Consider the following 20,680-nt stretch of genomic DNA (forward strand, 5'->3'; position numbering starts at 1 on the left):
AAACCACATCTCATTCACCTGCCTTTAGCCCTGTCTTGAGTCATGTCCACTGTCCTTAGACAGTTCTTCATCTCCTCATACAGTGCCCTATACTGTTACTTCACTACTTTTAACCTTTTATCATCAGTTCTATTCTACTTTTGATTGAATCTATAACATGCATCATGACTGTATTCAATTCAGTCTGTTGTTTTCCAACCAAGGTGATGTATTTTCTCATTTAACCCAGACACAGGCATTCTACTTCACCACATAGCTTTTTTTGTACACGTACAAACAGTTGAGGTTTCTGTTATTAGAGCGTGGATCTTTAGGGTATTTGTCTTTGCATTTTGGTCTTGACCTACACCATGACAATTGTTGCTGAATGTCTTTCTCTTGTCAGGAGTGTAGCTCAGGGAAGTACAAGAGAATAAGAACTGCAGTATTTGAATGTGGATGGGAATGCAAAAGACTCAAGTATGAGTCAACGGGTCAAAGGAAGTAAGAGGAAAGGAGGCAGGATTGTGATGAAAAGGGCGGAGTGCTGTTGGAAACAGGGTTTCTTCAGCCCAACATGAATGTCCCTTGATATGATTACACTGTTCAGTGCCATGCTCCCTGAACGCGAGGAGAGAACTGCCAATGACACAACTGAGCAGAACATATGTGTCTTATTTAACTTGATGGAAAAGAGTCTTCTCATTGATATTGAGCCAGATCTACAGGTTGGTTGCCCTAGGAACTGTAATTGTGTTATCTATGGCCTGAATGATTGTCATTGCTTGCTATTCCTGGTGACTGTGATGCTCTGTGACATCAGAATAGCTTATGTGTCACTGTTGTGTGGGTATTGAACATGGAGGCTTCCATAATTTAAGGTTTGATTGATATGACGTAATTTTCCCCCCATGTTCTTGTTCCTCATATACAGCTGAATGCTCTACCACTTTTCACCACTAGGTGCTGATAACCCTATTTATGTCAGAATAATACAGTCCTGTCTCCATAAGAATGATCATTTAAAGTTGTTCTAGCAAACATTCATATTTGAACCAGATTACATCTGTTAAGTAATAAGGATTATTATCAGCATAATATTTTCTGTCTGAGTTATTCTGACTGGAAATCAACAGGTCATATGTTGAGGGAGGGTCCAACGTTTAGTCATGCAGGGATTTGGTAAAACTTTGGTCCTGTAGAACTCAGCTGTGTTAGCAGGCTTATGAGGTATTGCTCAAGGATTACACATTCAATCTTCATAAATAAACCCATAAAACTTTAGATAAACTAACTAAGACTAAATCTTGCATCCACAAAATACTGTTTGTGTGGCTACAGGCCCACAAACACATACTCATATACAAATTCCATCCCAGAAATAATGCAAAACACTGACTGGGGCCATTCTAAACACCCAAAGGCTGTACTTTGCTTAGTTCTCCTTACACAATAAATATAAGAGTAGGCAAATGCATTTAATTCATTATTATGATTATGATTATGCTATATGTGCTTTTTCCATCTATAATAATTGTGCTTTCTGCTATTTGAATGATTTACTTGTTTAAAACTGTATACAATGATTGTGGTTAGCCTTCATGTTGTAATGGTCTGAAGCGCCATTGCAGTTTTTATGTAGTGTTCACAGCTCAATTCTCCATCCAGCCGCCCACAATCCAAGCCCCTCAGGCTACACAAAGACATGGATTTTAAATACAGACAGTAGAAACCAAGTGGAGAGAAAACACTCCATCAACTAGTCCCGAGATGGTCCCTTTTGAAAAGACTCATATTTGCTGCTGCGTTTAAAACACAGGAGGGAAGGAGAAAACGATTCCGGGTTTTCCATGTAGAGTAGAGACACTACAGTGCATACGGAAATTATTCAGACCCCTTGACTTTTTACACATTTTGTTAGGTTACAGCCTTATTTTAAAATGGATTAAATGAACTTTTTACTCATCAATCCACACACAATAACCTATAAAGAAAAAAGTGAAAACACTTTTTTAGACATTTTTGCGAGAAAAACAAAAAAAAACTTATTTGCCTGAGGAATTATCCGTAGCGCTTTGAGACAGGATTGTGTTGAGGCACAGTTCTGGGGAAGGGTACCAAAACATTTCTGCTGCATTGAAGTTTCCCAAGAACAGGGTGCCCTCCATCATTCTTAAATGGAAGAAGTTTGGAACACCAAGACTCTTCATAGAGCTGGCCGCCCGGCCAAACTGAGAAATCGGGATTTTTTTTGTTTTTTTGTTCAAGGAGGTGACCAAGAACCAGATGGTCACTCTGACAGAGCTCCAGAGTTCCTCTGTGGAGATGGGAAACCCTTACAGAAGGACAACCATCTCTGCAGTACTCCACCAATCAGACCTTTATGGTAGAGTGGCCAGAGGGAAGCTACACATCATTAAAAGGCTGCCTGCTTGGAGTTTGCCAAAAGGCACCTAAAGACTCTCAGACCATGAGAAACAAGATTCGCTGTTCTGATGACTCAAAGATTGAACTCTTTGGCCTGAATGCCAAGCGTCATGTCTGGAGGAAACCTGGCACAATCCCTACGGTGAAGCATGGTGGTGGCAGCATCATGCTGTGGAGATGTTTTTCAGCAGCAGGGACTGGGAGACTAGTCAGGATCGAGGGAAAGATGAACGGAGATCAGCGAGATCCTTGATGAAAACCTGCTCCAGAGTACTTAGGACCTTAGACTGGGGCGAAGGTTCACCTTCCAACAGGACAACCCCCCTAAGCACACAGCCAGAGCAGGACTTCACCCCGATCGAACATCCCTGGCGAAACTTGAAAATAGATGTCCAGCGACACTCCACATCCAACCTGACTGAGCTTGAGAGGATCCGCAGAGAAGAATGGGAGAAACTCCCCAAATACAGGTGTGCCAAGCTTGTAGCATCATATCCAAGAAGAATCGAGACTGTAATCGCTGCCAAAGGTGCTTCAAGATAGTACTGAGTAAAGGGTCTAACACTACCTGTCAATTTTTATTTTATTTTTAATTTAAATTTACATTTTCTAGTAAATTGTAAAATAATAGTGAAGACATCAACACTATGACATAACATATATGGAATCATGTAGTAACCAAAAAAGTGTTAAACAAATAAAAATATATTTTATAATTGAGATTCTTCAAATATCCAGCCCTCCACACTCTTGGCATTCTCTCAACCAGCTTCACCTGGCATGCTTTTCCCAAATATGAGTTCCCAAATATGCTGAGCACTTGTTGGCTGCTTTTCCTTCACTCTGCGGTCCGACTCATCCCAAACCATCTCAATTTGGTTGAGGTCAGGGGATTGTGGAAGCCTTTGTCATGCAGCATTCCATCACTCTCCTTCTTGATAAAATAGCCCTTACACAGCCTGGAGGTGTGTTGGGTCATTGTCCTGTTGAAAAACAAATGATAGTCCCACTAACCCCAAACCAGAGGGGATGGCGTATCGCTGCAAAATGCTGTGGTAGCCATGCTTGTTAAGTGTGTCTTGAATTCTAAATAAATCACAGACAGTGTCACCAGCAAAGCACCCCTACACCATCACACCTCCTCCTCCATGCTTTACGGTGTGAAATACACATACGGAGATCATCTGTTCACCCACACCGCATTTCACCAAGACACAGCGGTTGGAACCAAAAATCTCCAATTTGGACATCAGACCAAAAGACAGATTTCCACCGGTCTAATAATTTTCATTGCTCGTGTTTCTTGGTCCAAGCAAGTCTCTTCTTATTATTGGTGTCCTTTAATAGTGGTTTCTTTGCAGCAATTTGACCATTAAGGCCTGTCTCCTCTGAACAGTTGATGTTGGAATGTCTGTTACTTGAACTCTGTGAAGCATTTATTTGGGCTGCAATTTCTGAGGCTGGTAAGTCTAATGAACTTATCCTCTGCAGCCGAGGTAACTCTGGGTCTTCCATTCCTGTGGTGGGCCTCATGAGAGCCAGTTTCATCAAGGCGCTTGATGGTTTTTGCGACTGCACTTGAAGACTTTCAAAGTTCTTGAAATATTCCAGATTGTCTGACCTTCATGTCTTAAAGTAATGATGGACGGTTGTTTCTCTTTGCTTATTTGAGCTGTTCTCGCCATAATATGGACTTTTATCAAATAGGGCTATCTTCTGTATACCACCCCTACCTTGTCACAACACAACTGATTGTCTCAAGTGCTTTACGAAGGAAATTCCACAAATGAACTTTTAACAAGGCACACCTGTTAATTGAAATGCATTCCAGGTGGTTGAGGCTGGTTGCTGGTTGAGAGAATGCCAAGAGTGTGCATCAAGGCAAAGGGTGGCTATTTGAAGAATCTCAAATATAAAATATATTTGGATTTGTGTAAAAAAAAATTGGTTACTACATGTGTGTTATTTCATAGTTTTGATGTCTTCACTATTATACGACAGTGTAAAAATAGTAAAAATAAAGAAAAGCCTTGAATGAGTAGATGTTCTAAAACTTTTGACCGGTAGTGTATGAAAATGTAATATTTCCTTTTTTTTCCTTTTTTTTTTCTAAAAATCTGTTTTTGCTTTGTCGTGATGGGGTATTGTGTCTAGATTAATGAGGGGAAATAAACAATTAATCAATTTTAGAATAAGGCTGTAACGTAACAACATGTGGAAAAAGTCAAGGGGTCTGAATACTTTCCGAATACACTGTATATGGGAGAATTTGATTTGAATACATCTTATCAAAACTTCAACAAGTATGCCCAGATGATACTCAAAACTAAAGCAAAGCACTAGGACACAAAGTAGCCAACTATCAATGCAACGTAATGAGTCCAAACCTATCCTTATATTGTCGTGTACTGTACATGAAAAATGTATGTTGCATATTTGTAAGGACCCCTTAAAATGAGGTGTTATCGCATATTTCTCTTAACTCCCCTGCAATCAGCCGATATGACTTAAATCACTTCCAGGATTCACTTGAGCTAACATAATTTGCTGTCATCCTGATAGAGAACCACAGTATGAGTCATAATACCCATAAAACCTAGCGGTCAAATGGAATGGTTCCAACCGTTTTTCCAGCATTCATTTTTCCTATAGGGGATTTTAGAAACACTTCAAATGAGGGTTTGTAGACTTTTTTGATAACCATGTAAATCTCTCTCGGACCAGTTGACTTGTATCAATATATTCGCATATATTTAACGCCAACAAATGAAACGTTAGTTAGCTGCTAATGTGGCTATCAAGAACTACAAATGCCATGATGATCTGGACGAGACTGCCGAATCGAGGCAAAGGTAAGAATCTCTGGATTAATTATCTAATGTTAGCTAAATGTAGTAATTCATCAATTGGATACATTTCTTTAAATGTACCTGCTAGCAAAGGTGTCAGTTAGAGATGACGAGCTAGAGATGACAAGCTTGGAGGGATATGTAGTCTACTAGGATGCCAATTAGCATTTTTGAATCTGTGAATCTGTGTAAATAAGCCTAATATATTGATGTCACCTTGTCCGAGAGACATTTACACGGTTATCAAAACATCACACCAGGGTAAGCCTACACAAAACACAGCCCTTATTTAAAGTTTCTAAAAACCCCTATGGGAAAAATGAATGATTCGAAACTACTGGAATTATTTCCCTGTTTGACCGCTAGGTTTTATGGGTATTATGACACCTCTAATGTGGGGCTCTATAGGCCAATGTTGTATCACTGTTTCTCTCTCCCATTTAATAAGTCGTTCCTTTCAGTCATTAGTCGTTCAACCAAATCGGTGCCTTTTGAGATGTGTATTTTTTTTAAACATTCTGTCATAATGAGCCAATGTTAAACTTAAATAAAAGTTAATTAAAAAAGTACTACTTACTATTACTATAGTAAGTGGCTATTAATTTCCAAATGTATGCCACATTTACGTACTAGTAGGAACTAGGAAACTTGGAAATGTCTGACTGAGCAAAATATGGGGTTGACAAAAAAGGCTCTGCATGGTCAAACCAACATCTGCAATGTCCTTACAGCATTTACTGCAATGGGGACTCCGCAGAAGTCAGGTGCATTCATAGGTCTTGCACTTTGTGGAGCAGAGCAGAGATGTTGTGAAGGAAGTTAACCCTCGCAAGGCTGCCGGCCCAGACGGCATCCCTAGCTGCGTCCTCAAAGCATGCGCAGACCAGCTGGCTTGAGTGTTTACGGACATATTCAATCTCTCACTATCCCAGTTTGCTGTCGCCACTTGTTTCAAGATGTCCACCATTGTTCCTGTACCCAAGAAAGCAAAGGTAACTGAACTAAATTACTATCGCTCCGTAGCACTCAATTCTGTCATCATGAAGTGCTTTGATAGGCTAGTTAAGGATCATATCACCTCCACCTTACCTGACATCCTAGACCCACTTCAATTTGCATACCGCCCCAATAGATCCGCAGACGATGCAAAAGCCATCGCACTGCACACTGCAGTGCACACCTCCACTACGCTAATCCTCAACACAGGGGCCCCACAAGGGTGCGTGCTCAGCCCCCTCCTGTACTCCCTGTTCACCCATGACTGCATGGCCACGCACGCCTCCAACACAACAGCAGTAGGCCTGATTACCAACAACGACGAGACAGCCTACAGGGAGGAGGTGAGGGCCCTGAAAATAACCTCTTCCTCAACATCAACAAAACGAAGGAGCTGATCGTGGACTTCAGGAGACAGCAGAGGGAGTACCACCCTATCCACATCGACAGGACCGCAGTGGAGAAGGTGAACAGCTTCAAGTTCCTCGGTGTACACATCACTAACAATCTGAAATGGTCCACCCACACAGACAGTGTGCTGAAGAGGGTGCAACAGCGCCTCTTCAACCTCTGGAGTCTGAAGAATTTAGTCTTGGTCCCTAAGACCCTCACAAACTTTTACAGATGTGCAATTGAAGGCATCTTGTCGGTTGTATCACTGCCTGTTACAGTAACTGCACAGCCCGCAACCCCTGGGCTCTCCAGAGGGTGGTGCGGTCTGCCCAATTCATCACCGTGGGGCACACTGCCTGCCCTACAGGACACCTACAGGCCCTGATGTCAAAAACAAACAAAAAAATCAAGGACATCCACCACTCGACCCACAGCCTGTTTACCCCGCTCTTATCCAGAAGGCGAGGTCAGTGCAGGTGCATCAAAGCTGGGACGGAGAGACTAAAAAACAGCATCTATCACAAGGCCATGCTACAGTAATATAAAGACTGAATGCATGTCTAATTTACCCATCTCCATCTGGCTTTCGGGGGTCACCTTATATTTTATTTGTAAATAGTTTTTTATTTGTATTGCAGCTGCACTCAAATATCATCAGGACATTCATACTTTTTGTGCTTTGCCAAGCAGCTTAGAGCTGTTGTGCAGGAAGTTGTCAAGGAAGTGATTTTGTGATTATACAGGACCTCCCGCCCTCACCTACTGTCAACCAATCATGTCAATGTGGAGCTATACAGAGCCCTCCACAATGTTACAAAATTTGAGATGCGCACGCAATGCCGTACAGAGCTCAATTTGGCTTCTGCATGCCTCCAGAGGGCACAGAATTGCATCACACCATCCATACAGTGCCTCTGACCACATTTTCAGATCAAGCATAAATTGGCTTTAAGCACACCCAACCTATTATTTTTTCTTGCCCAAAAGGAAACCTTTCTGGTTGGTCTCAGGGAATGTAAAACAGTTAGGAAGAGTGACTTTTAAAACGGGATTGAATGAAGTAGCAGCAAATAATAATATACATGAGCCACTAATGTGCATGGAGAGCTTCATACGTTTGGCGAAATCACCTAATATCTTTCAGTCTAATACTTCTATTTACTTACTTTTGTAGTCAGACCGAACTGTCCTCTCCGAGTTTATTTGGAATTTAGCCTGAAAGGGATTGGAAAAATATGATTGGTTGATGATAGGCATATGACGTTGGCCAACGTCTGGTCTTGCACTGCGCATAATATTAGATCTAAACAATGATTGGAGAAGTGTTTAACATCACCAGTACCACATCCTTTTAATAGGCTATATACATTACATTACCAAAAGTATGTGGACACCTGCTTGTCAAACATTGCATTCCAAAATCATAGCCATTGGAGTTGGTCCCCCCCTCTCTATGTGCTATAACAGCCTCCACTCTTCTGGGAAGGCTCTCCACTAGATGTTGGAACATTTGCTGCGGAGACTTGCTTCCATTCAGCCACAAGAGAATTAGTGAGGTTGGGCACTGATGTTGGACGAATAGACCTGACTCATCCCAAAATTGTTCGATGGGGCTGAGGTCAGGACTCTGTGCAGGCCAGTCAGGTTCTTCCACACTGATCTCGACAAACCATTTCTTTATGGACCTTGCTTTGTGCACGGGGGCATTGTCATGCTGAAACAGGAAAGGGCCTTCCCCAAACTGTTGCCACAAAGTTGGAAGCATCGAATCGTCTAGAATATCATTTTATGCTGTAGCTTTAAGATTTCCCTTCACTGGAACTACAGTGCCTTGCAAAAGTATTCGGCCCCCTTGAACTTTGCGACCTTTTGCCACATTTCAGGCTTCAAACATAAAGATATAAAACTGTATTTTTCTGTGAAGAATCAACAACAAGTGGGACACAATCATGAAGTGGAACGACATTTATTGGATATTTCAAACTTTTTTAACAAATCAAAAACTGAAAAATTGGGCGTGCAAAATTATTCAGCCCCTTTACTTTCAGTGCAGCAAACTCTCTCCAGAAGTTCAGTGAGGATCTCTGAATGATCCAATGTTGACCTAAATGACTAATGATGATAAATACAATCCATCTGTGTGTAATCAAGTCTCCGTATAAATGCACCTGCACTGTGATAGTCTCAGAGGTCCGTTAAAAGCGCAGAGAGCATCATGAAGAACAAGGAACACACCAGGCAGGTCCGAGATACTGTTGTGAAGAAGTTTTAAGCCGGATTTGGATACAAAAAGATTTCCCAAGCTTTAAACATCCCAAGGAGCACTGTGCAAGCGATAATATTGAAATGGAAGGAGTATCAGACCACTGCAAATCTACCAAGACCTGGCCGTCCCTCTAAACTTTCAGCTCATACAAGGAGAAGACTGATCAGAGATGCAGCCAAGAGGCCCATGATCACTCTGGATGAACTGCAGAGATCTACAGCTGAGGTGGGAGACTCTGTCCATAGGACAACAATCAGTCGTATATTGCACAAATCTGGCCTTTATGGAAGAGTGGCAAGAAGAAAGCCATTTCTTAAAGATATCCATAAAAAGTGTTGTTTAAAGTTTGCCACAAGCCACCTGGGAGACACACCAAACATGTGGAAGAAGGTGCTCTGGTCAGATGAATCCAAAATTGAACTTTTTGGCAACAATGCAAAACGTTATGTTTGGCGTAAAGCAACACAGCCCATCACCCTGAACACACCATCCCCACTGTCAAACATGGTGGTGGCAGCATCATGGTTTGGGCCTGCTTTTCTTCAGCAGGGACAGGGAAGATGGTTAAAATTGATGGGAAGATGGATGGAGCCAAATACAGGACCATTCTGGAAGAAAACCTGATGGAGTCTGCAAAAGACCTGAGACTGGGACGGAGATTTGTCTTCCAACAAGACAATGATCCAAAACATAAAGCAAAATCTACAATGGAATGGTTCAAAAATAAACATATCCAGGTGTTAGAATGGCCAAGTCAAAGTCCAGACCTGAATCCAATCGAGAATCTGTGGAAAGAACTGAAAACTGCTGTTCACAAATGCTCTCCATCCAACCTCACTGAGCTCGAGCTGTTTTGCAAGGAGGAATGGGAAAAAAATTCAGTCTCTCGATGTGCAAAACTGATAGAGACATACCCCAAGCGACTTACAGCTGTAATCGCAGCAAAAGGTGGCGCTACAAAGTATTAACTTAAGGGGGCTGAATAATTTTGCACGCCCAATTTTTCAGTTTTTGATTTGTTAAAAAAGTTTGAAATATCCAATAAATGTCGTTCCACTTCATGATTGTGTCCCACTTGTTGTTGATTCTTCACAAAAAAATACAGTTTTATATCTTTATGTTTGAAGCTTGAAATGTGGCAAAAGGTCGCAAAGTTCAAGGGGGCCGAATACTTTCGCAAGGCACTGTAAGTGGTCTAGCCCGAACCATGAAAAAAAGATTGCATGGCTGTGTGATCGATTTTATGCACATCAGCAAGGGGAATGGCTGAAATAGTCTAATCGACTAATTTGAAGGGGTGTCCACATTATTTGTATATATATTGTATATTTGAATTAGCGCAGCGTGACTGCAAGAGACAGGTTAGAATGTCTGACTGAAATACAGGACAAATCAACATTTTTTCAAGATTAGTGGTGTTTAGATTAGGGTGACCACATGTCCCAGATTGTGTGTGACATGATTGTTTCCTTGTTGGAGAAAGGGATAAAATGTGGGACTGTCCCGCACAATCCGGGACATGTGGTCACCCTAATCTATGTATGGATTAAAGCCAATTTATGCTTGATCTGAAAATGTGGTATGATGATTTGTATGGAGGTTAAGACGCAAGCCTCCGGAGGCATGCAGAGGCCAAATCAAGCTCCTTACCGCATCACCATGTGCCTCTCAAATGTTGTAACAATGCGGAGGGCTGCCCATTATTATTGGTTGATGGTAGGTTGGGGTGGGAGGTCCCATATAAACACAAACTTCCTTGACAACTTCCTTCACAATAGCTCTGCTACGAAAAAAAAAGAAATTTTAATTAAAAAAAATAAAAAAAATGAACAAAATGAAAAAAAGAAGTTGACTAACCAAAAAAAAATTGCTCTGCTACGCGAAGGACAAAAAGTATATTTGCTCTGTTTTCTGCAGAGGCTGTATCACAGTAAATGCTGTACAGCCACTGCAGAGCCAGAATGACCATACAAAGCCTTTAACAGGGTGAACATGTTATGCTCCACCCGCTCAGTTGTCCATAGTGCTGAGCAAGTGTTTTTTGAGGTCGGTTCAGTTACGGTTCGATCTAGTAAGAAAAAATATATAATTTTTTTCTATTTCAGTTTCTATAAAAAACATTTTTTACATTAAATGCATTATAAACAATTTACCACAAAACACCAGAAAATGACCAAAAAGAATAGAACCAGCTCACCTGATTTTACTCTAGGATTTGACTATTAGATGTTTAATGTTCCTTTAAAAAAATATATTTAAAAAAAAGTAATGGCTTCACCATATTAAAACAAGAGTTTAGTTCACATAACAGGGTTGACCTTGAATGAGGGACAGTCGTAAATAAACCACTAATCACATGAAATACATCATCTTCAGAAATGACTGTCAAAGCAACAAAATAACTAGCCTTTGCAATTATGGTGAAACTTGGAGACATTTTGGGATTAAGGGCTCAATTCAATCAGATCCGCTTTAGCCGATATCCGCATAGTGGTTGTTTTGGCATGTCGGAGGTGGAGCTGGATATTCCCTAAAACATGGCACTTCAATACATCTATGACCGGAAGTTACTTTTTCATAGCAGGTTAGAATTTACGCAACAAGTTAGGAGAATTAGCATAGCAGGTTAGGATAATTAGGTTAAGGTTAGGAAAAGGGTTAAGGTTGGCGAAATGCTCTCCTAACCTGCAACGAAAAGTTATTTCCTGTTGTAGATGTATCAAAATGGTGTGTTTTTAGGAAGTCTCATTAGAGCTGTCAAATCAACAAGCAGCTCCCGGCATTATCTAAAGTGGACATTGCCATTGGCTGCATAGAGTAGCATTAAGAGAAATCCTATCTAAAGTGGACATTGCCATTGGCTGCATAGAGTAGCATTAAGAGAAATCCATTGCAGCCTTGTTTACATGCTCAAACACTGGAATGTGAGATGTAATCTCACCTCCATTAGGCTGATCAAAATCCTCATTATTTAATTTTATAATTTTCAATTTGAGTGTCATTATTTCTATAGGGTGAATTCAAAAAGAGTAGGACGTTATATAAACTGGGACACCATAATCCTGACATTTATTTATTGGTTTGACAAGAGCAAATCAAAACTGTTACTAAGCCCTTGCAGAGAAACCACATGATCAAAATCACATCACTTCATTGATGTGATATCATAGAGGCGGGAAGAGCAAGCTTACCCTGCAAAGCACATGGTAAAATCAGCTACATGATGTCATCTGAGCCTCTCTTTCCCTATCTCTCTGTGGGAGAAACTCTCTCGGCCCACTTCCTCTGTTTTGATGTTAAGGCTTTAAAATTACCAGAAATAACGCAGTGCCAAATTCTGATGTAAATGTGCATACTATGTACTGATGCATCAAAATACATTTAAAAAATTGCCAATATTATGTTTCAATTTTGTAATTCAGTCATGTTTTTAGTTGTCCTGCTTTACCAACTATAGCTAACTAAAGTAGGACAGCATGGAGTAGCTAAAGTGGGACAGTCTTATAAGCTATTCCAATGGAAGAAAGTGATCCAGTTTACATTAGGGAACCCCTATACTTAGGTTAGGCAAGGTGCTGGTTCTGTAATATGTATTGTACTGTTATTTGAGTAATTTCAGAAAAAGTGGGACACTTTTTGCATTTACATCTTCTGTAACTGCTTCAGACATCTGTTCAACATATTAGCCCAACAGATGATGAATTTCTGAATTCCTCAGATGTTTCCTAATCACACAAAATGTACTTGAATTGTCATTGGGGTACAATTAGGACTATAATAATGGTGTCCCAGCTTATTTAACCTGCTGTCTCAGTCTACCAAATGCAAACTGAAAATATGGTTTTGACTCAAAGTGTACACAAATGTCATGCCTCCTGTGAATATTAATTATTATTTTTTATTTTTTGGGGTGATTAGGGAACATCTTGAGGATTTCAGGAATGTATCACGTGTTGAGATATGTTGGCTATTCACCCTATAGTCTACACTTTCTCGTTCTGAACTTCTAACACAAGTGTGTAATTGGCATGCTGACTGCAGGAATGTCCACCAGAGCTGTTGCCATATAATTGGTTAATTTCTCTACCATAAGCCGCCTCCAACGTCATTTTAGAGAATTTGGCAGTTGTGGCTTCTGAACGATCAGAAGAGCAGCTCCAACAGTTACACCTCAGTTACCGCCACAACATCAGATATGCGGGTGTCGGCTATTGCCTGTTAATGCTTGATCGAATTGAATCTAGGCCTAAGTGCAGTAAAATCTTCCTAGAAGTGTCATCGCTGACGGAGGGATGTCAAAATTCAGAATTTGGGCAATTTAGCAATCCTTAATTCATGCAAAAAACAACAGATTTATTGAATTAATGTGGTCTATGTTAAAGGGCACTTAATTTAATATAACAGACTTAAAATTCAATATTGGTGCAAAATTTCTACTTAAAATATCAGAGATGCAAAAGGCACCACCCACATACTGATCCTGAAGACATCCTTCACAGGCTGGGGCTTTGACCAAATTACAAGTCACCAATTCTGTGCCTTCACCTCAGAGACTGTCACTAAATTACACACTAAAATGTGTAGACCTAACTCACTGCAGCACTATGAGACAGTACATATTCTGTGATAGAAATGTGTTTTTAATCTAATTGATTATAAAAATAAAAAGCAACCTACTGCATTGGACAGGGGTCTGTCTTGGACAAAATGATGGTTAACATTTTATTTTTCAGTTACCCCCCCCAAAATCCATTTTATGTTTCATACAGGAATCAGTTGGATGACAGGATTTACATAATTACCCCCCTTCATGCTAAAATTCACCGGCAGCCTCTCGACTCACACACAATGCACGGTCTCCTTGCCTTAAAAAAGCAGTGATTAAAACATTCACACAATGTCATAGAACTCAGTCACATTAGTTCTGCTGTAGGAAAAGCATTGACCTTGCTGGAACACATTGCTATCATTGATGCTTATAGAACACAACGTTGCAATTTCCCCAATCCCCACACAATGATTTGTATTGTATCTGTGCAAGTAGGGATGGAAAATACAGTGATTAAAAGGCAAGACGACTCGTGACCGACCGGTTCTTTTCATTATTTCACTAGATTACCTTTGCTTTTTTATGGTAAATAATTTCACAACTCAAATAAACCCATGTGATATTGCATTATGCAAAAAAACAAGTACACATCCCATTGTTGTTGGGGGTTTTTTCGGTCCTCCGAGCATGCTGCCGCTGGCTACATCTACAGGGCCAATTTCCCGATGATGACACCGATGACGAAGAACAGCACGCAGAGCGCCAGCACGCGGGTACTCAGGCCCTCCTCCCTTATCATGGCCTGTGAGGAAGATGAGTGGGGAGAGGACGCCATGGACGTAACCTTCCTCTTCCGCAGACCATCCTCCTCCTGGTTAGAAGGAAGGAGTCACAGGCCAAATGTCAGTTATTTGCTCCATCTGAAACAATGCAGACTTACTTAATAGGCCTCATATTTGAGATGGGTAATTGACTGATTTGAGATCAGTAACTGCTTTTCACTGTTATTGCTCAAAAACAGCTGTTATATATCAAACAAGGCCTATTAAGTAAGTCTGCATTGTTACAGATGAGGAAAATAAAATGCATTGTGCCGAACAGATCTGATTGTTGTGGGTTCTAGGGACATTTGAGTCTCACCCTGATCTGTTTGTTCTCTTCCCGTAGCCTCTGGACCTCCATCTGCAGCCTCTTGCACTCCTCCATGATCTTCTTCACCTCGCCGTCATCCAGGGAGGAGCTGGCAGACTTAGGGAGTGAGGAGAGCTCTGACTTTATGGGGGTAGAGGACACATTTTTGTTGCTTTCACTGTCATGCTGTGGAAATGAGTGGAGACAGAAACATGCAGATGAATAACAGAATGGGGATGAGAAGCACAAAATAAAAAACAAAACATGGCAACGGCTGTTTCAGAGATGCAATGGAGTGGAGATGATCGAATCATTCAGAATCTATTTGTGAATGGAATGAAGGTGCTCTGAATTAATCTTACACTGTACGGTGTAATCTATGAGGGAAGGAATGTCAACAACAACAAAAAACATGCAATTGTATGTAGTAATATGATGAGATGTAGGAGATACTTACAGTTTTGTCATTCTCTAGTGGCAGCTCAAATGCACATCTCAACTTGGAGTCCATCAGCTCCTCTGGCTTTGCCTCTTTCCACTGTCGGCCAGAAGGAGGATAGAAAGAGAGAAAGAGAGAAAAAGAAGAAGAGGGCCGAAAGAAAACTGAATAATAAGGCAACACCAAGATGACCACACCCAAATGGGAACTCCATGACACTCATAAGAGAAGCATATCCTGACAGCACATTTGTCCCACTTGCAACGCATAAACAAGTTGATGCTTGAGACAGTAAGACAGAACTAGAAATGCAGATTGAATAAACTTACTGTGATCATCAGATCATAATTAGTGACATTCAGATTTATCACATTCCATTTGGACACTTACCACCCCTTCCATATCAGTCATGTCATATGGAGCAAGCATGGACTGCACCATGAATTTGTGTTTGCTCTTTTCATTGGGATCATAGTCGAAAGGCTGTAGCATAACTGCAAAACAAAGCAGACAAATGGCATCAAGCAAACTCTTAGCAACAAGTTACCTTCCGTTGACCAGCTCAACATACTATTCGTTCCTGAGATTATTCTGCTACGATCATCTATAAATCAAACTAAAAGATACCAACCAGATACATTGATGGAAGTGCCTGCGTCAATGATGCCACTGTTTGGACGGACACAGTATCGACGAGGCGCTGTCGTCTTCACTTTAAAACACACATTTCTGTCTGTTGGGTTGCCTAGCTTCAGGGTGGCCGTGACGACATCTGTAAATGGACCTGGAAAAGATGGAGAGAATAGACAACAGATACACTACATGACCAAAAGTATGTGAACACCTGCTCATTGAACATCAAAATCATGGGCATTAATATGGAGTTAGTCCCCCCTTTGCTGCTATAACAGTCTCCACTCTTCAGGGAATGCTTTCCACGAGATGTTGGGACATTACTGCGAGGACTTGCTTCCATTCAGCCACAAGAGCATTGGTGATGTCAAAACTGATGTTGAGCCTCCCGGGTGGCGCAGTGGTTAAGGGCGCTGTACTGCAGCGCCAGCTGTGCCATCAGAGTCCCTGGGTTCGCGCCCAGGCTCTGTCGTAACCGGCCGCGACCGGGAGGTCCGTGGGGCGACGCACAATTGACCTAGTGTCGTCCGGGTTAGGGAGGGCTTGGTCGGTAGGGATGTCCTTGTCTCACCAGCGACTCCTGTGTAGGCCAGTCAAGTTCTTCCACACTGATCTTGACAAACCATTTCTGTATAGACCTCGCTTTGTGCACGGGGGCATTGTCATGTAGAAACAGGAAAGGGCCTCTAGAAGGTCATTGTATGCTGTAGCGTTAAGATTTCCCTTCACTGGGGGAAAAAAAGTATCTGGACACCTCTTCAAATTAGTGGATTTGGCCATTTCAGCCACACTCATTGCTGACAGGTGTATAAGATTGAGCACACAGCCATGCAATGGCGACATAGACAAACATTGACAGAATGGCCTTACTGAAGAGCTCTAAGCTGCTGTAAGCTGCTCTGACAGCTGATGCTTAAAGTTAGTGAGGGAGATATGGGTCTCCGGCTTCAATGATTTTTGCAATTCGTTCCAGTCATTGGCAGCATAGAACTGGAAGGAAAGGCGGTCAACGGGGGAGTTGGCTTTGGGGGTGACCAACCGATCGCTGACCAGCGAGCATGCATTTAGTTTTACTTGCATTTAAGAGCAGTTGGAGGCCACGGAAGGAGAGTTGTATGGCATTGAAGCTCGTCTAGAGGTTTGTTAGCACAGCGTCCAAAGAAGGGCCAGAAGTATACAGAATGGTGTTGTCTGCGTAGAGGTACAACACTCACTACCAAGTTCCAAACTGCCTCTGGAAGCAACGTCAGCACAAGAACTGTTCATCGGGAGCTTCATGAAATGGGTTTGCATGGCCGAGCAGCCGCACACCAGCATAAGATCACCATGCTCAATGCCAAGCGTTGGCTGGACTGGTGTAAAGCCATTGGACTCTGGAGCAGTGGAAACGCATTCTCTAGAGTGATGAATCACACTTCACTTCTGGTAGTCCGACGGACAAATCTGGGTTTGGTGAATGCCAGGAGAACGCTACCTGCCCCAATGCATGGTGCCAACTGTAAAGTTTGGTGAAGGAGGAATAATGGTCTGGGGTTGTTTTTCATGGTTTTGGCTAGGCGACTTAGTTCTAGTGAAGGGAAATCTTAACGCTACAGCATACAATGATATTCTAGAAGATTCTGTGCTTCCAACTTTGTGGCAACAGTTTGGGGAAGGCCCTTTCATGTTTCAGTATGACAATGCCCCCGTGCACAAAGTGAGGTCCATATAGAAATGGTTTGTCGAGATCGGTGTGGAAGAACTTGACTGGCCTGCACAGAGCCCTGACCTCAACCCCATTGAACGCCTACTGCGAGTCAGGCCTAATCGCCCAACATCAGTGCCCAACCTCACTAACTCTCGTGGCTGAATGGAAGCAAGTCCTCGCAGCAATGTTCCAACATCTAGTGGAAAGCCTTCCCAGAAGAGTGGAGACTGTTATAGCAGCAAAGGGAGGACATATTAATGCCCATGATTTTGGAATGAGATGTTCAACGAGCAGGTGTCCACATACACTACATGACCAAAAGTATCTACAGAAATAAGATTGATCTCGCTTGTGTTCAGATCCTGCTTGTGTTGCATGTTTCTGTGTTTGTTTAATAGCCAACTGATTCCGTGAGCACCAAGCCTCACGCAACACATGTCAGATAAACAATTTCACAAATTCGTCTGTTTTTAATCTTCGTTTTGCTGTACTAAAGTTGTACACTTGTTTTCGTTAGAACATCCTCTCTGGTATTACTTGTAATGTATTTAGTGTTGTTTACACTGTTCCAAATTGTCAGAAAATGTATATTTAGAATAACTCAACTTTTTCTTGATCTCCTTATTGTTATTATCATCATCATTATAATAAGTAATGTCATTATCATTAGTAGGCTTAGTTGCCTTGTATAACAACCATCGAACTGTAGGCCTAAGAGCGCATCCTGTTTAGTCTTAACACCTTAACTTGCTTAGGCCTATATTTCAATACTTATATTGGCTACTATATCAATCAATTAATCGTTCATGTCATCACACAGCATACGAGTCATTCATATGCAATCAAGCATTTTAGGTTTAAAATAAAATCGACCTTGAATAATTAGCATAACAATAAACAAACCGTTTGGCAATTGCATTCATGAATGCATGCAACTGTTTTGAGTCTTTGCTGTAATAAAGGCTTTATTTTTTTTTAAAAGGTTACAGATTCTCTGGTACCCTTTACATTTATTTAGTGTTGTTTATATTGTTACAAATGGTCAGAAAATGTATATAGTAATATAAAAGCACCTGTTTGGTACATAATGTGAACGCAGAACTGGCTCCTTACCTTATTTTTCTTGATCTCCAGTATTTTCCACAACTAGTCAAATGTATTCCACACATCTGAATTCCCCTTTACCTCCTGTGCAACCAGTGAACATTCCGCAGTTTAGTTGATTTGTCATGTCCTCAGCATCCATTTTGCTGTCACGTGTTACGGTGTTCAGAGTTTGTTATAACCAATTTATTGATGTAATTATGATATGCTATAGGTCAGATTGGTCACATTTATGCGATGCATACGTGTCACGTAAAGAGAGCAAGGCCAAGGGTTGAGGGAATAGGGAATGTTTTTCCTAAACAAATTAGGGATTTCGGTAACAAAACTTTTCAGTGAGAAATGTCTGTAATCATGTTGCAGCTTCAACAACACGGACAGTGTGATAAATACTGTTGATGTTCTGTAGTCTTTGCTGCAGCAAGGAGGAGGGAGAGACAACCGGTGCTAGTCACACAGTCACTCGCTGTAAAAACAAAAATTATACAGTGCAGCAAGTCTGAGCCCGGCCAGGCACAATCAAATCAATTGCAGTCGGACTCCCTGGTTGGACTCCCTCTAATTATTTGTGTGTCTTAATATTTCAACAAACATAGCGCTTAAAGCATCAGACAAGCTCAGTGCATATAGTTGATTTGATTAAAACACATCAGATGTGTCTATATATGGAAAAAATACACATTTAAAAATGTCAACCAATCGATTGGTCGAAAGAACCTGATGACTCGGTCAACCAATTTTATTTTTAGTTGGGGACAGCTCTAATATAATTCTCAAATCTATTCATCAATTATAGCCTGTTCAATAACTCAATTACAAGCGGTAAGATGGTCCTACTCAGAACCTTACAATTCTGCTAAAACTCACTGATCCTGCGCCTGACAATTGTCAACAGTCACTTTTCTACTGCAGTATTTCTCAATCAATTCCTGGGGCTCCCCTAGGAGGTGCAGTTTCAGGCCAAGAATAACACCAATCAAGGGCTGATTCAACTAATCAAGGGCTTGTTCATGTGTGGTCAGGGCTAAATCAAATATGTGCCCCACGAATGGATTGAGAAACTTATATGTATCCATAAAGGTAATTGTGAAATGGGATTTTCATTAGTATCGCTCTGACCTCAGAAAGTACTATAAATGAATTACTTATACTTCATTTAGCTAGCTAGTAACGTTAGTAGCTATAGCAGAAATATCTTAATTTATGGTGGCAAAAACTGACTCGTAAGTAAGGGAGATCGTGATTATGATAGTAACTGAATAACATGCAACTAACATTGATTGAGGAAATTACCAGGGCCTGGCTTTTCATTGCAGGCTAAGATAGCTAGCTAGCCACTGAAGAAAATGACAGCTAGCCATTAGCCGGTTAGCATCGGTAGGTAGAAGACGTTGCTATGCAATGTCCCTTTGCTTGTCACCGCTCTAGAAACCAAATATGATACACCGTGTGCAGACCCATTGTTTAGTTATCAACAACACTACTGATAATGCGTTGACGTTAGCTAGCTTGGAACAATGGTCAAATACTTGCAGACCAAACTGCCCGGCCCTGCCCTCTTACCTCTAAATTTCAGTTCGTGTGGTGGCTCAAGCTGGAGGACTTGCTCTTGTCTGGCCATGTCCCAGAGGTTCGAAAGCCTTTCTGATATAAGTACCTGGTCTATATGTCGCAGCTTTTGTTACTATAACTATTGTAAAATCTCCTAAATACGACCCGATTTCGTTAAGGGATAGCTGGAGGATCACAAATGCACCACTTGGACAGCCAAGTGCCAACAGCTGAAGCTAAGCTAGCAAGCAAGCAGGAAGGAAAGGATCCGTGTGACGTCGTGGGAGGGGACAGGTCTGTGGAATGTCAGCAAAGAGATCTTTGTAAAGTTGTTATATTTTTTTCTGGCAACCCGAAAAAAACCTCTGATCTGGCAGCTATTTGAGAATGTAATTTTCATTTAGAGGCTGTTTCAAGCAGATATCCTTATTAATTGACAAACTATGTGATGCCCAGAAAGGCATTTAACGATGCTAAGGAATCAAATCAAACTTTATTTGTCACATGTGAAATGCTTACTTACTACAAGCCCTTTAACCAACAATGCAGTTCAAGAAAGAGTTTAGAAAATATTTAACAAATAAACTAAAGTAAAAAATTATAAAAAGCAACACAATAACATAACAATAACGAGGCTATATACAAGGAAGCGGTACCGAGGCAATGTGCGGGGGTA

General features: G+C 41.2%; 1 protein-coding gene across 2 annotated transcripts; it reads right to left on the bottom strand.

The window, feature by feature from the left end:
• Positions 1 to 13,618: 13,618 nt before the first annotated feature.
• LOC115102161 (vesicle-associated membrane protein-associated protein B-like) lies at positions 13,619 to 20,280 on the bottom strand. 2 transcript variants are annotated; one of them, XM_029621793.2, is made up of 6 exons: positions 20,017 to 20,280; positions 15,661 to 15,813; positions 15,420 to 15,523; positions 15,048 to 15,128; positions 14,600 to 14,731; positions 13,619 to 14,330 (listed from the first exon to the last, which is right to left on the bottom strand). In XM_029621793.2, the coding sequence occupies exons 1-6, from the start codon at positions 20,072 to 20,074 to the stop codon at positions 14,166 to 14,168; spliced, it is 693 nt and encodes a 230-aa protein (XP_029477653.1). In that variant the 5' UTR covers positions 20,075 to 20,280; the 3' UTR covers positions 13,619 to 14,165. The 2 variants fall into 2 exon arrangements, with proteins under 2 accessions (XP_029477653.1, XP_029477652.1); XM_029621792.2 differs by having other exon boundaries at positions 14,600 to 14,776; positions 20,017 to 20,279.
• Between the last annotated feature and the right edge of the window lie 400 nt (positions 20,281 to 20,680).

The sequence above is a fragment of the Oncorhynchus nerka genome, linkage group LG20 (assembly GCF_034236695.1).
Source record: "Oncorhynchus nerka isolate Pitt River linkage group LG20, Oner_Uvic_2.0, whole genome shotgun sequence".
Taxonomy (NCBI): domain Eukaryota; kingdom Metazoa; phylum Chordata; class Actinopteri; order Salmoniformes; family Salmonidae; genus Oncorhynchus; species Oncorhynchus nerka.

Bases quoted from the DNA above. Each gene is read 5' to 3' on its own strand.
- LOC115102161 (XM_029621792.2), bottom strand. From the start codon at position 20,074: ATGGCCAGACAAGAGCAAGTCCTCCAGCTTGAGCCACCACACGAACTG. The intron at 15,814-20,016 runs GTAAGAGGGCAG...CATCTTTTCCAG, and splicing joins ACACGAACTGAAATTTAGAG to GTCCATTTACAGATGTCGTC. The intron at 15,524-15,660 runs GTTGGTATCTTT...TTTGTTTTGCAG, and splicing joins CACTTCCATCAATGTATCTG to TTATGCTACAGCCTTTCGAC.